Here is a 12,838-nt window from a genome sequence, read left to right as displayed (position 1 = left end):
CATGTCACAACCCTTGGGACATACTATAATAATTATATGCACAAGGTACAAAAGGAAAATGGGTGTTTTTTCTTTTTTCTTTGTTTTGCTTTTGTTTTTGTTTTGCTTTGGTTTTCATGTGTTTGTTTTGGTTCAAAAGACCTAAATACTGCAAAATTCCCCTGAACCACTGGCCTTTTTTCCAGGAGTTTACCGCTGTTTCACATGACTTGGTTGGATTGTAAATACCTTTCTGTTGCTCAGAGCTAGCATAATAAGCTCTTAGAGTCTAGCAGTCAGGGGCAGACTTTCCAGTCCCAGGCCACAGTGCCCAGCTTGGCATCTTTTCTTGACCAAAATAAAGGAATCCTTATCCAACTAGTATGTGGTTTGTTAGCACCAGTAACTCAGTTTGGGCTAGCTTGAGAGAGAACTCGCTGGAGCTCACACCAAATAGCATAGTTTCTATTTAAAATATCTACTTTTTCTTTAGAAGTTATCCTTTCCTGGCCTCCTCAAAAAGTATTTACTGAAAGGGCTCTTTCGGAATGATCACTTAATATCAACTTCTTATCACTAGCTTCCTGAAATGTGATATGAAAATCCAGTGGGCTCAAGCTTCAACCTATTATGGTGCCTAATATATAAATAGCCCTCAAATATCAAGTCTTGTGTCAGTCACAGGAAAAGGGAAATCAAAAATGCTACGGAAAAAGTATAACTTTGATTCATCATCCTAGAATCTTTCCTTTTTTCCATTTGTACATCTTTTTAAACTTTTTTGCCAAAGCTTCATATAACCTTTTTTTGAACTCAAAGCTAATTTCCCAATGTGATCCCAAAGCTGTGGAACTCTCCATTAGTACCTTAGTTTGTTTGTTTTTTTGTTTGTTTTACTTTCTTCCACCTTCCATCATACATGAATGTTCTGAATTTGTCACTTAGTACAACTCATATGAATCTAAATTTTCAAGAAATAAGTGAGAATGGGGAGATGCCAGTATTTATTGATGGAGCATCTGTTTACTTTTCTTCCAGACCAGAATATATTAAAAAATTAAGGGGAGTTAAAATGGTCATTGGATACGTAAAAAGATAGGTAAGCAGTCCTCTTAGATAGGCAACAAATAGATAAGCATTTGAGCCAACCCTGGAAAATAACAAACAAATACTCCTCAACAAGGCCCGACTAAATGCATTATTTCATTTAACTCCCTCAGCAAACCTGTGAGGCGGGGCCTGGTTTTCGTCCCATTTCATGAGTGATAGAAACTTACTTTGGAAAAAGTAAGCAGTTTGCAAACAATCAGGTTGAAAGGGCTTTGAATGCCACCCTAAGGACTTCTGTGAAGGCCAAGGGATGCTGAAGGCTTCAAAGGTGGAAAATTACACGATCGTATTTGGATCGCCCTGTGGAAAGCTGTTTAGATGGCGGAAGACTCTGGCGACAAGGATTCTAGCCAGGCTTTTACTGTAATCGACCCAGACAGAGGTGCCAAGGGCCTACACAAAGGGAATGAGAATGAAGAGATGAATGAGGGAAAAGATCGGAAAGTCATTTCAGAGTTGAGTCTGGATAATATGCATGACGAGGCAGGGGAAGAAGCCGGTGAATCCATTCATCTTGGAAGGAGATTGTTGTTTTTTGCCGTAGATCAAGGTTTGTCCTGGGCACAAGGATTTGCAAAGGTAAACGAGGCTGTCTCGTTTACCACAGGGAGGCCACAGGGAGCCCAGGCTGGCATCTCACAGGCGATTCATACTCAGGCAGCACCCAGATAGGTCAAAGAAATGCATGAGGCACAGAGTGGAAGACAGGGCAGAGCCTGGGGGCTGCCGCAGCCCAGAGATGCACGCCTTGCCAAAGGCATTGAGCTTCAGAGTTGATTAAAAACAAGAAGGCTGGCCAAAGAAAGCCAGCAAGCTGGATTGGACCCTCCTCAACTAGTGATGTCTAGAATGGCTCCCAAGTTTCTATTTAGAGGAATTCAGTGAGTAATTTTGCTGTTAATTTGTACAGGGGAATACACAGTGGGAATCATGTTTGGGAGACTAAAGTAAGGAGTGTTAGCTTTGAGATAAACTGATGCTTAGGTTCAGAAGAGGGAAGCTGGAAATAGGGTCCTGGGGCTCAGTGAAGAGGTTTCAGGAAAGAAGTAAGTGCCTTTTATGGCTGGAGTAAGTTTCTGAACAAGAGAACTTGCAGGTGTTTTATATTTAGACATCTAGTGAGACGGTAATTACACCTCTTTGTAATCAGTCAAGGAAAACTTCTTGGAGAGGAAGGAAGGATTCAGAAACTCTATGAAAACTGAAGGGAAGAAAGCTTGGCAGGTTGAGAAGAGATCCTCCAGCCACGGGGGAGGAGGAGGAGGAGGGCGTACGGGAGGGAAGATGGTGGAAGGACAGAGGGATGGCGAGAAGACAGGCGTGGAAGGAAGGAAGGAAGGAAGGAAGGAAGGAAGGGAAGGGGAAGTACCTCGCCTCTGAGCTCCCCGGTTTCCCACTGCATCCGAGCTGCCTGGAGATGAGCATTTTCTCTGATGTTTTTCAGGGTGACGACTCAGATGAGGAAGATCTCTGCATCAGCAACAAATGGACTTTCCAAAGAACCAGCCGTCGGTGGTCTCGTGTGGACGACCTGCACACGCTGTTCCCCGGAGGAGACCGGAATGGGTCATCGGGAGACGTGAGGATGAGAAACACCACGAGCAGTGAAAGCGTCCTCACAGACCTGAGTGAGCCCGAGGTCTGCTCCATTCACAGCGAAAGCAGCGGAGGGAGTGACAGCCGCAGCCAGCCGGGCAGCAGCCACAGCGCTGGCCGGGAGCCGTTCGACTGCCCCGGCCAGTCCTGCCCCGACAGCCCGGTCATGCTGGATGCCACGTTCCTCGGCAGCGGCCTCCCACAGTCCCCCAGAGACGTTCTTAACTACCCCCTCCACCCAAAGAATGAGAAACCCACCAGGACCAGAGCCAAGTCATTTTTGAAACGCATGGAAACTCTCAGAGGGAAGGGAGCACATGGAAGGCACAAGGGGCCGGGGCGGACCGGGGGCTTGGTGATCAGCGGGCCTGTGCTGCAGCAGGAGCCGGAGGCCTTCAAGGCCATGCAGTGCGTCCCCATTCCAAACGGAGATCTCCAGAGCTCGCCCCCCACTGCCTGCACCAAAGGGCTCCTGAGTGCCAGCAAATGGGTTAGGGAGAGCAGCCAGTCAGAAAACAGCAGCAGTGGGGTGAGCACGCCCGGCCTGAAGGAACGGAAGTGCCAGGAGGCCAACAAGCGTGGGGGCATGTACTTGGAAGACCTGGACGTGCTGGCCGGGACAGCCCTGCAGGATGCAGGCAATCAGAACCACATGCATGAGTTCCATTCCCAAGAGAACTTGGTGGTGCACATCCCCAAGGATCACAAACCGGGTACGTTCCCCAAGGCGCTGTCTATCGAAAGCCTCTCACCAACAGACAGTAGCAATGGGGTTAACTGGAGGACCGGCAGCATCTCCCTGGGCAGACAGCAGGGCCCCGGGGCCAGGGAGCCTAGGCTCATGGCGTCCTGCCACAGAGCGAGCAGAGTCAGTATCTACGACAACGTCCCGGGCTCCCATTTGTACGCCAGTACAGGAGATCTTCTGGACTTGGAGAAAGATGACCTCTTCCCTCATTTAGATGACATTTTGCACCATGTCAATGGGCTCCAAGAGGTAGTGGACGACTGGTCAAAAAATGTCTTGCCTGAACTGCAAACACATGATGCATTGGTTGGGGAACCCGGCTTATGCCCCTCCCCATCTCCTAATCAGATCACCTTAGATTTCGAAGGCAACTCTGTCTCCGAGGGTCGGACGACACCCAGTGACATGGAAAGAGATGGAACATCTCTTAATGAGTCGGAGGCCACTGGGGTCCGAGAGAGGAGGGACTCTGGTGTAGGGGCCTCTCTGACCAGGCCAAACAGGTTGGTGGCATGATTTTCTGAAATGATTTTTCATCGACTTCATAGTAATTATGGTCTGTTTATCTAACACACATTTATAGCATGCTTACTAAGTGCCTGACGCTATTTGAACTGTTATCTGCCGTTAGGAAGTATATGAACGGAAGTATATCTTTGCTACAGATGTTATGATGATTGAATCCATGTTAACTCACGTTCATTTCTCTTTGTCCTTTAATTCAATCTTAACTTTCACTCCAGAAAATGTGTGTGTGTGTGTGTGTGTGTGCAGAGCACTCTGCTAGTCACTGTCAGGAAACCACTGGAAATAGAGGCCCGGTGCCTGTTTGCAGGTGCTTCCCATGACCTTGTTGCCATATTAATTAAAACGTCCCTACCTCAGATTTTTAAACTTTTTTTTTTTTTAATCCTGTGAGAAACTTCTGAGACCTAAGGTGTATACTTCACAAGTTTATTTTGGCTTAAAAATGCCAATTACCAAGTACATAAAGCTATTTTACAAAGACAGATTCAGAAACACCTGCAAGAAATGGCCCCGGAAGAGCGTCACTAGTGGAAACAGTCATACTGTACATGCTGCTGTGTTCTTGTGGAGGTGGATATGTCCCTGGGGGTTCGCTGACCTGTCATCTCTTCCGCAGTGCTCCTTCCTCTGTGCCTGCCACCTTCAGGTTCCATGTCTACAGCAGGAGAATTCGAATGCAGATGGGAAGGCAGTGCAAAAACGATCCAAATGTTCCAGAACATTCTATATCTTGCTCTCCATCTCAAGCTCTCCCTCTGTCTCTCTCTCAACACACACGCACACATGCACTGTCTCAGCTGCTTTCAACACTTCGGGAACAAACTTAGGAATAAACACATAAAATATATTAGGCTTATTAAAACCTTTCCCGGATGTATCAGACTTGAAAGCCGTAGTGCCTGACGTTTCCTCTCTGCATTGGTGTCTTCTGTTCCATTTGCTTTGTGATTTCTCTTGGCTCGGAAGCTATGTTGATTAGCCACTTAAAAATCAGTAACATCCTGTGTTTTCCAATAACGCATACATTTGGTGACTGGCTTCTCTGGCGGTCTTTCTGGTAAAGGCGACTCCGATGGAATAGTTTCCAGCTCTCGCACCAGCCCCAGGCGTCCACAGCGCCGCACATCAGCAACCAGACGGCCGGCCAGCTGAACCTGCTCCAGCGCTTCTCGCTGCTCCGCCTCACGGCCATCATGGAGAAGTACTCCATGTCCAACAAACACGGCTGGACGTGGTGCGTAGCGCGTTCGCTCAGGAGGGGATCCTTTGTTGTAGAGCGAAGTACCCAGTTGCAAAGCTTCGGTAGTGAAATTCGGACCTCTAAAGAAGCCCCTCGTGGCCTTCACTGCCGATGTCCCGAAAATAAGGCGGCAGTTCTGCCTCCCGGTCCACCTTCTCTGCCACAGCAGCGCGGACGGGATGCAGCACTGCTGGGAGCCCGGGCTTTATCTGTAGCTCCTGTTTAGCTTCCAGGGAAAGCAGTCAGGTCTCGAGAAGGAAATAAAGACAAGAAAAGGGTGATGAATGGTGAACAGAGGCATTAAAAAGAACTGTCCATAAAAGAATTCTGGCAGTTTGCAAAGAAACAGCTATCACTTGTACCTTCTGGCTCAATGCAGGGCTCACCACTTAGAGCACTGATTCATTCAAAGGGCATTTAAATCTTCAAATGCATTCCGGCTTGGACTTCAGTGGCAAATAAGAACAAAAATATGCAGTAAATCTTTGTCATAGGGAACTGACAAAAGCAGGTGTTGAAACCTAAATATGGACCTGTTTTAGATGAGCTGGGGGGGTTGAAAAAATATAAAATATGTCATTATTTGTCTTATGTTATATATGATGTATAGAGAGAAATCGACAGTGCCTTTAGAAAAACATTTTGGGAAGTTATAAATTGCATGTCGAATGAATATATCCTTTTGTATTAAAATTTCCTTTAAAAAAGTACAGCCGATTCTAGAGAAGTAAGGATATAGCCAAGAAGTGTTTCCTCTTCTCCTCCAACCCCAGTTAATTTCTAATTCTTACAGTTTTTCCATTTGTTTTGTTTCGTCTTATTGGGGACAAGTGCTTATCTCTTGAGAGGTGTGTCCTTCACAATTAAAGTGGAAAGTTGTCCCCTTGACTTGAGAACAGAGCCATAAATCCATTCCGCCAACGTGAATCATGCTGTTTTATAGTCAGAGATCTAACATAGGCAAGGGGCCCACAGAGTACTTCCATGTCATGTGATTAATTAAGAGGGAGATGTTGAATTCCCCCTGTGCATGTTGGTTGTTCCAACAAAAGCTTGGCTTTCCTCTTGCTTGCTTTCACAGCCTCTCCCCACAGGCTGCCCCAAGAGGTTTGCATGACCTGGTTTCTGTGAATTCTAGGTCAGTTCCAAAGTTCATGAAGAGGATGAAAGTTCCTGATTACAAAGACAAGACTGTCTTTGGTGTTCCTCTCATAGTTCACGTCCAGAGAACAGGACAGCCCCTGCCTCAGAGTATTCAGCAAGCACTCAGATATCTGCGTAGCAACTGCCTCGATCAGGTATGGTTGTAAATCCCAAACACGGGCCTGGATTTATGGAACGCCGGACAAAGTCACATCTCCCCAGCATCACCTAAAGCATGCTCACTGAAAATAAAAGGCACTGTGATCTCGATAAGTCAGTATTTAATTTGCCCAGGCTACATCCGGTCAAGCTGTATGAGGGTGTTTCCTCACTGGCAGCTTGAATGACATCCTGAGGGAAAATTCATGGTTTTTTTGGTTTGTTTGGTTGGGTTTTGTTTGTTCGTTTCTCTGAGGGGAAATTCATGTTCATACTTTTGTGTGTCAGTAGTGTGTACCCCATGCTGTCAATTTTGCATTCCCTAGAAAGTGGGAGTTATGATTTACACTGCATTTCCTTTTTCATAATTACTCCACTGCCATCACTGATTTCATAACATTCCTCCATCCGTTTTATTGTTTTTTTGAGAAAAGAATTAGTTTTTTATATCTCCTTTTATTCCTTTTTAAAAAAGATTTATTTATTTATTAGAGAGAGAGTGAGAGCACAAGCTGGAGGGGCAGAGGCAGAAGGAGAGAGAATTTCAAGCAGACTCTGCAGGGGGGGGATCCCAATGTGGGGGTCGATCTCACGACCCTGAGATTGCAATCTGAACCAAAACCAAGGGTTTTGGGGAGATGGAGAGGAGAAGGGAGTTGGGGAAAGTCGGAGGGGGAGACAAACCATGAGAGACTATGGACTCTGAAACAAACTGGGGGTTTTGGAGGGGAGGGGATAAGGGGCTGGGTGAGCCTGGGGTTGGGGGATGGGTGAGCCTGGTAGTAGGTATTAAGGAGAGCATGGATTTCATGGAGCACTGGGCATGGTACATAAACAATGAATCCTGGAACACTGAAAAAATAAAATGAAGGGAGAGGGGGAAAAAAGAAACAAGAGTCTGACGCTTAACTAACTGCCACCCAGGAGCTCGCTCGATTTCTTTTTCTTTCTTTCTTACCTTCCTTCCTTCCTTCCTTCCTTCCTTTGGCACCACAACCAGAAAAACTTAAACCTGAACCAAAGATAAATTTATTCCCATCTTTTTAAAATGTGCAAGTGAACTGTGAAAGCAGTATCTGCTAAGTCAACTCTGCCTTCATCTTGTACATTGAAAATCTCAAGCCAAACAAAATACACAGAGATCATTTTCTGTCTCCATGACTGTTTGGGGACCAGCGTAATGGTGTCCCATGACTGGACCCAGAGTGCCACCCATTCTCTAATTTACTAGGCCCAAACTGTGCTCCTCCAAATTAACACCCATTCATTTCTTAGACATTCTGTCCCAAAATAACCCCATATTCCCACTTGATAAATTGCAGCCTTGGGTAGTGGGTGTATTTTCAGGCAACTAACTGTTCTCCAATGGCTTTCGTGCATCAGATTCTTTAATACAATGTGAATAAGCCATGCTCACCTAAAATTACTTGCCGTTTTTACTGATTCACCCTTGGCCTTGGGCTCAGTGAACAGGAATGAGCTGAGCTACATGAACTCATGGACCCTGGCTATTGATGCTTGTATCTACTCCGATACTGAGACCACACTTAAAATCAGTATGGTCTCTTGATGAATCAGACACCACTTTTCAATGGAGTGGAATAGGAGTAACTTCTTCATTTGACGCCATCTTTGTGTGGCATCAAATGTGTACTCCCCTTTTGCCTTCCCACTCCGAATCTAGAGAATATACAGGTATACATTTTCTCCCATTTCTTTTGATGCCATAGTGGAGGGCAGGAGTCATTGCTGTTAATTACTATTGTGGTGGTAAGGACTATTTTGTTTTGAGAAATGGCCTTAGTAGCTTGCCTGTTATTTCTCAAAAAAAAGGCCAACAGACCCCTTTTCTAAAACTATAGTGCTTACCAGATGCCCCAACATTGACTTGTGAATAAAATCCAAATAGAGCAATCCAATGAATGTAGTTACTTAACTATTATTTTTTTTTATTTTAGAGTTCTTACCAGAATTGCACATTAATCAAAGTAGATGATCTATGGATATCTTATGAGAAAACTTGCTGGAGAGGTGGTCTTAGGTGAATATATGGAAATGCCCACTCTGATCTCTTCCGCTACCCTTACAGCATTGCAAACACACCTTATGCATAGGACTTTGTGACCTCAATTGTACTTTTGTTGTTTTGTTAGCACAGCCCCAAGATTGTGTTTTTGTGGAAGGTAGCCTTTTATTCAGACGTGTGTTTTTCCAAGCTTCTAAATTTTCCCAAGGGTATATAAAACTCATCCCTCCTCCTGGCTAATTCTCTTAGAGTCTTTGGCTCTGCCTTTTACCAAGATCAAAAAAATATTTTGTCCTAAACATTATAATGTGTGACCAGTGAATGTTTCTCAGCAAAAGCTCTATTAAGAGAAAACAGTGTTTGTTCGGAAATACCTAAAGGAAATGCAGTCCATCTATGCCATTAGCTTCATAGTGATACTCTTTCTTGAGGACCCAGCATGCTTTAGGCATTATCCTCATGGTTTTACATTCACTGTCTCATTTATTGCCATATCCACCTAGGGGAATTGTTTCTTCCAGGTAGCAATGGTGGAGCCAACACTTGCTTGAAAAGCTAATTCTAGAGTCCAGATTTTTAAAACTATGCTCCACTGCCACCTGTGAGAATTGTTTGTCCCAGTGGACTCGGGGGGATAACATCCCTACCACTGAGGCACACTTGGAGAAATGGCCCTAAAAACTCATTGATAAACGCACTGTCAAGATTTTGTCAATAATGTTGATTATTATGTGAGGTGGTATTCATGCTATGATCATGGAATAGTTTTTCTCTAGCCCTAAAGCCTGAAAACATTGTGGGTTTTTTTAGACAACTAGTTCGTTTGTTATATTAAGAACATCTATGGACCCCTGGGTGGTTCAGTTGGTTAAGCATCTGCCTTCGGCTCAGGTCATGATCCCAGAGTCCTGAGATCAAGCCCCACGTCAGGCTCCCTGCTCAGTGAGGAGTCTGTGTCTCCCTCTCCCTCTGCCTGCTGCTCCCCCTGCTTGTGCTCTCCTCTCTGTCAAATAAATAAACAAAATCTCAAAAACAAACAAACAAAAAAGAACAACTGGTTATGTTTTCCCCTCCATATTAAATGCTAGAAAGATTGGAGCCAAATGTGTGTTCTGCCTGTGGTAGATAAATGTAAAATTTTGGTATGAATTTTGTACATTATTACTAGTTTCAGCTACTCTTTCTATCTTGATTTTCCTTTTGCTCAAATTTTCTTATCTATAATCTTAAATGGTATCTTATACATTTTGTAGATCATTTTAAGTCACCTTGAATTCTTTCCTGAACAAAGTTGGGTGGAAATAAATGAATTGTAGTACCTCTGTTCTACTCACCACACAGTGTTTAGTGTTGACTGGAAACCACTCAAGAGCCCTGCAGATTCTGAAAAATGGGTAGCCCTGGTAAGACCACTGTTACCGGGTCCAGTCTCCCGTCTGAAGTAAAAGTCCTGCAAATCGAGAGGGCACTGGGCACCAGAATTTCCTTAGTCCTGGCTCACTGGCTTATTCTCAGTCTCCACATCAAGCCTCTGACTGTTTTTTTCAATCTGGAAGAATGCCTTACTGAAAAAAATGTGCTGGCAAAGCTCTGTAGGCAAAAAACTCATTTCAAGGACATAAATACTGATTCCAGCTTTAACCAAAATGAATAAGGCAAACCTGTCTTGTATCGGTCTGAAGGAAGAACATGTAAGATATCCAAGGGACTTTCGCCAGAGCCCGTTACTCTCTTACGAAGCACTCCACACCTGCGGGGCTTCCCACCTGGGAAGTCACAGAGTGTGGGAAGCCCACAGAGATCCCATTCTAGTCCCCGTGAAGAAGGAAAGGGTTAATGAGAAGGGAACGAGGGAAAACAGGACAAGTGCAATGGAGAAGTAAAACCAGGCTTGAAAGGAAGATGGTTCTAGAGCTTTAAGAGTGACCAAGAGCCAATATAAGTGAATGAATCCATAAGGAAAGAGGGGACAAGAGCAAGAGGGAGGGAACATACACCACACAGACTGTTCTTTCTTTGCCAGTAGCACCTCCTTGGAACTACAAAGATTCAGGTCTGCATGAGATCTTGAAACCTCAGCCCCTGGGTCATAGAAAACCAGAACATTGCAGAACACCTCTCCTCCACACCATGCTGACTGGCCCCCGTGGTGCCTCCCTGTACACAGTACCTTGAAGCACCGTCCCAGACTCTCTTCTGGCTTCATCCCGGCTCTCAGGAAGGAGGCTTCCTGCAGTGAGCCGGCCCCTTCTCCCTCATGCTAAGCATTCATCTCCACCAGAGCGTTCATTACTGACAGTTGAATGCAGCCCCACGGGACCCTGAAACATGGCCAACAGTTGGCCTCCTACACTCCCAAGTGCACAACAGTTTATATATGATGAAACACCGTGTGTCCATTCTCCCCCGCGCAGCTGGCCCCAGCTGAAATAAGGAAGTTTAGCCTTTGCTTATAAACCATTTGTATTCTGACGTAGCCGCGTGTGAGAGGATCCTTGCTCTGCTGGCTGAGCTTTTATTTCTGCCCTAAATCCGCGGTGCACAGAGGCACAGGTCATGCTTCTCTTGACAGATATGAAGTCACTGCGGGGAGAGGCCAAGCCTGCAGAGCTCCGAATCAGAACCCGCCGCATCTGGTGCCTAGGAACCTTTCTCTTTCCGAATAAGACTAACCTTTCTTCATCAGCCAAGCACATTTCTGAAGAAAAGGAAATGGAAGTCCCGATAAGCATCATCAAGTACTGAAAGGATTAGCATAAAAGGGATGCCAAGTAGGAGATTTAATATTATTTAGGTGAAATTCGAATTCTAATGCAGGGCTCAGATGCCCCACCTCTCCTTCTAATAGAACAATAGAACAGTAAGTTTCAAAAGCTCAGTGATGCTGGGAAGACACTTCCTACTCAGTACAAGTGTCTCCTATCCGCTAGCTGTTCCTCACGGTCCCCTTGCCTCCCTCAGACGAGTTAAGTGATGCTCTGGGACCTTCTCAGATTATACTCTGAGTCCTTGATTTTTCAGAGCCGGGCTTTTGCATGGAAGACAAAAGAGAGAAAAGGAAAAACAAGACCAAGGGAATACTCCCCGTTCACCATTTTAACCTGTAAAATGAGCGATCACAGGCAAGCTGCTTGTAAAATGAACGCCGCATTTCTGACCACCATACTGCCCTCTTCAGAGAGGGTGTCCGAGCTGCTCTTTCAAGGTACAGGAGCCCAGGACCTGCTAGGGAGCTGGCAAGGCCTCGTGAGAAATGAAAACGTGAGATCTTTGTTCATAAATTATTAAGAATTTCAAAATGGTGACAGCAGAGAATTAAACCTGTGTGGGTCCCTGTGTGACTACCAGCAGGAAGACATTGCACACCCACTGGGTCTTCCTCGTAATGAAGCTGAGGGGTCTGAAGCGGCCGCCCGCCTGTGGTGATGACAAGGCTGCCCTCAGAAGCAACAGTTTTAAAATGCTTTCTTCTGCTCTCTATTTTTCACCTGGAAAAATTTTTTTCACCAGAAGTGCCAGTTTCATCACCACTTTGAAAACTCTTCTAAGAAAAAATGATTATTAGCCATCACTCAGGCCACCACCCGTGGTTGTTCAGTGAAGGCGTAGGTCGACTTCTCCCTGTTCTCGGGATCTTTGCACCATTGGAAGAATCTTCGACTTCCTGTGTCTGGGGAGTTTTCCACTACAAGGAACAGAAAGCTGTCCCAAGATGGCCTCAAGAGGAGGAAATTCATGGGCTCACGTGACAAGAAGTCAGGAAGTAGGGTGGTTCCGGCATTCTTTTTCTCATCAGCCCAGAGCCAGTTTTGAAGACCAGAGTTTCTTTCCTTCTTTCCCTTCTGCCCTCCTTAGCTACTATATCTGGAATCTGGTCTGAGTTCAGACCACCTTTTCTTTATTAGGCTTGGGAAAGAAATTTCCTTCCGTGCTTCCAACAAAAATCCACAGATCCCACAGATACTTCCCACGTCCCTGGAAGATAAGGGTGAGATGGGAAGGTTATCGTCAGAATCTGAGGCAGAACACAAAATACCCGACAGCCTTCTGGCCATCCTGTGAGATCCGAGTTAGAACAGGCAGCCCAGAGCCCACAGCTGGAGAGCTCCAGACATGTCAACAATAATTAAAATAACAATATTTGCTGAAACTAGAAAGAAACTTGGAGACAGAACAATGCAAAGAAAACACGGCTGGGATGTGTTCTCGCACGCAGACCAGCGTGCCCCCAAAATGAAGCCAGCAAGACACAGCCGATGGTGCCCTACCATTTACACACAAACACTTGTCTGCTCTATTCTGATAGATT

The 12,838-nt window shown here is 45.3% G+C and overlaps 1 protein-coding gene across 8 annotated transcripts in view; it reads left to right on the top strand.

Moving 5' to 3' along the window:
- Positions 1-12,838, top strand: part of STARD13 (StAR related lipid transfer domain containing 13) — a 523,155-nt gene that overhangs the window by 493,562 nt on the left and 16,755 nt on the right. For 6 of the 8 annotated variants that reach the window (XM_013044890.2, XM_004770802.3, XM_045069762.1 and 3 more), the window contains 3 exons: positions 2,534-3,936; positions 5,025-5,195; positions 6,283-6,499. In XM_013044890.2, the coding sequence (XP_012900344.1) occupies positions 2,534-3,936; positions 5,025-5,195; positions 6,283-6,499 (1,791 nt within the window). The remainder of the gene's footprint in view (positions 1-2,533; positions 3,937-5,024; positions 5,196-6,282; positions 6,500-12,838) is intronic. The other 2 variants (XM_045069765.1, XM_004770800.3) reach the window with 1 other exon arrangement.

The sequence above is a fragment of the Mustela putorius genome, unplaced genomic scaffold (assembly GCF_011764305.1).
Source record: "Mustela putorius furo isolate JIRA1106 unplaced genomic scaffold, ASM1176430v1.1 tig00003942_pilon_pilon_pilon, whole genome shotgun sequence".
Taxonomy (NCBI): Eukaryota; Metazoa; Chordata; class Mammalia; order Carnivora; family Mustelidae; genus Mustela; species Mustela putorius.
The sequence above is the reverse complement of the archived record's forward strand: the minus strand, read 5'-3'. Positions and strand labels throughout refer to the sequence as shown.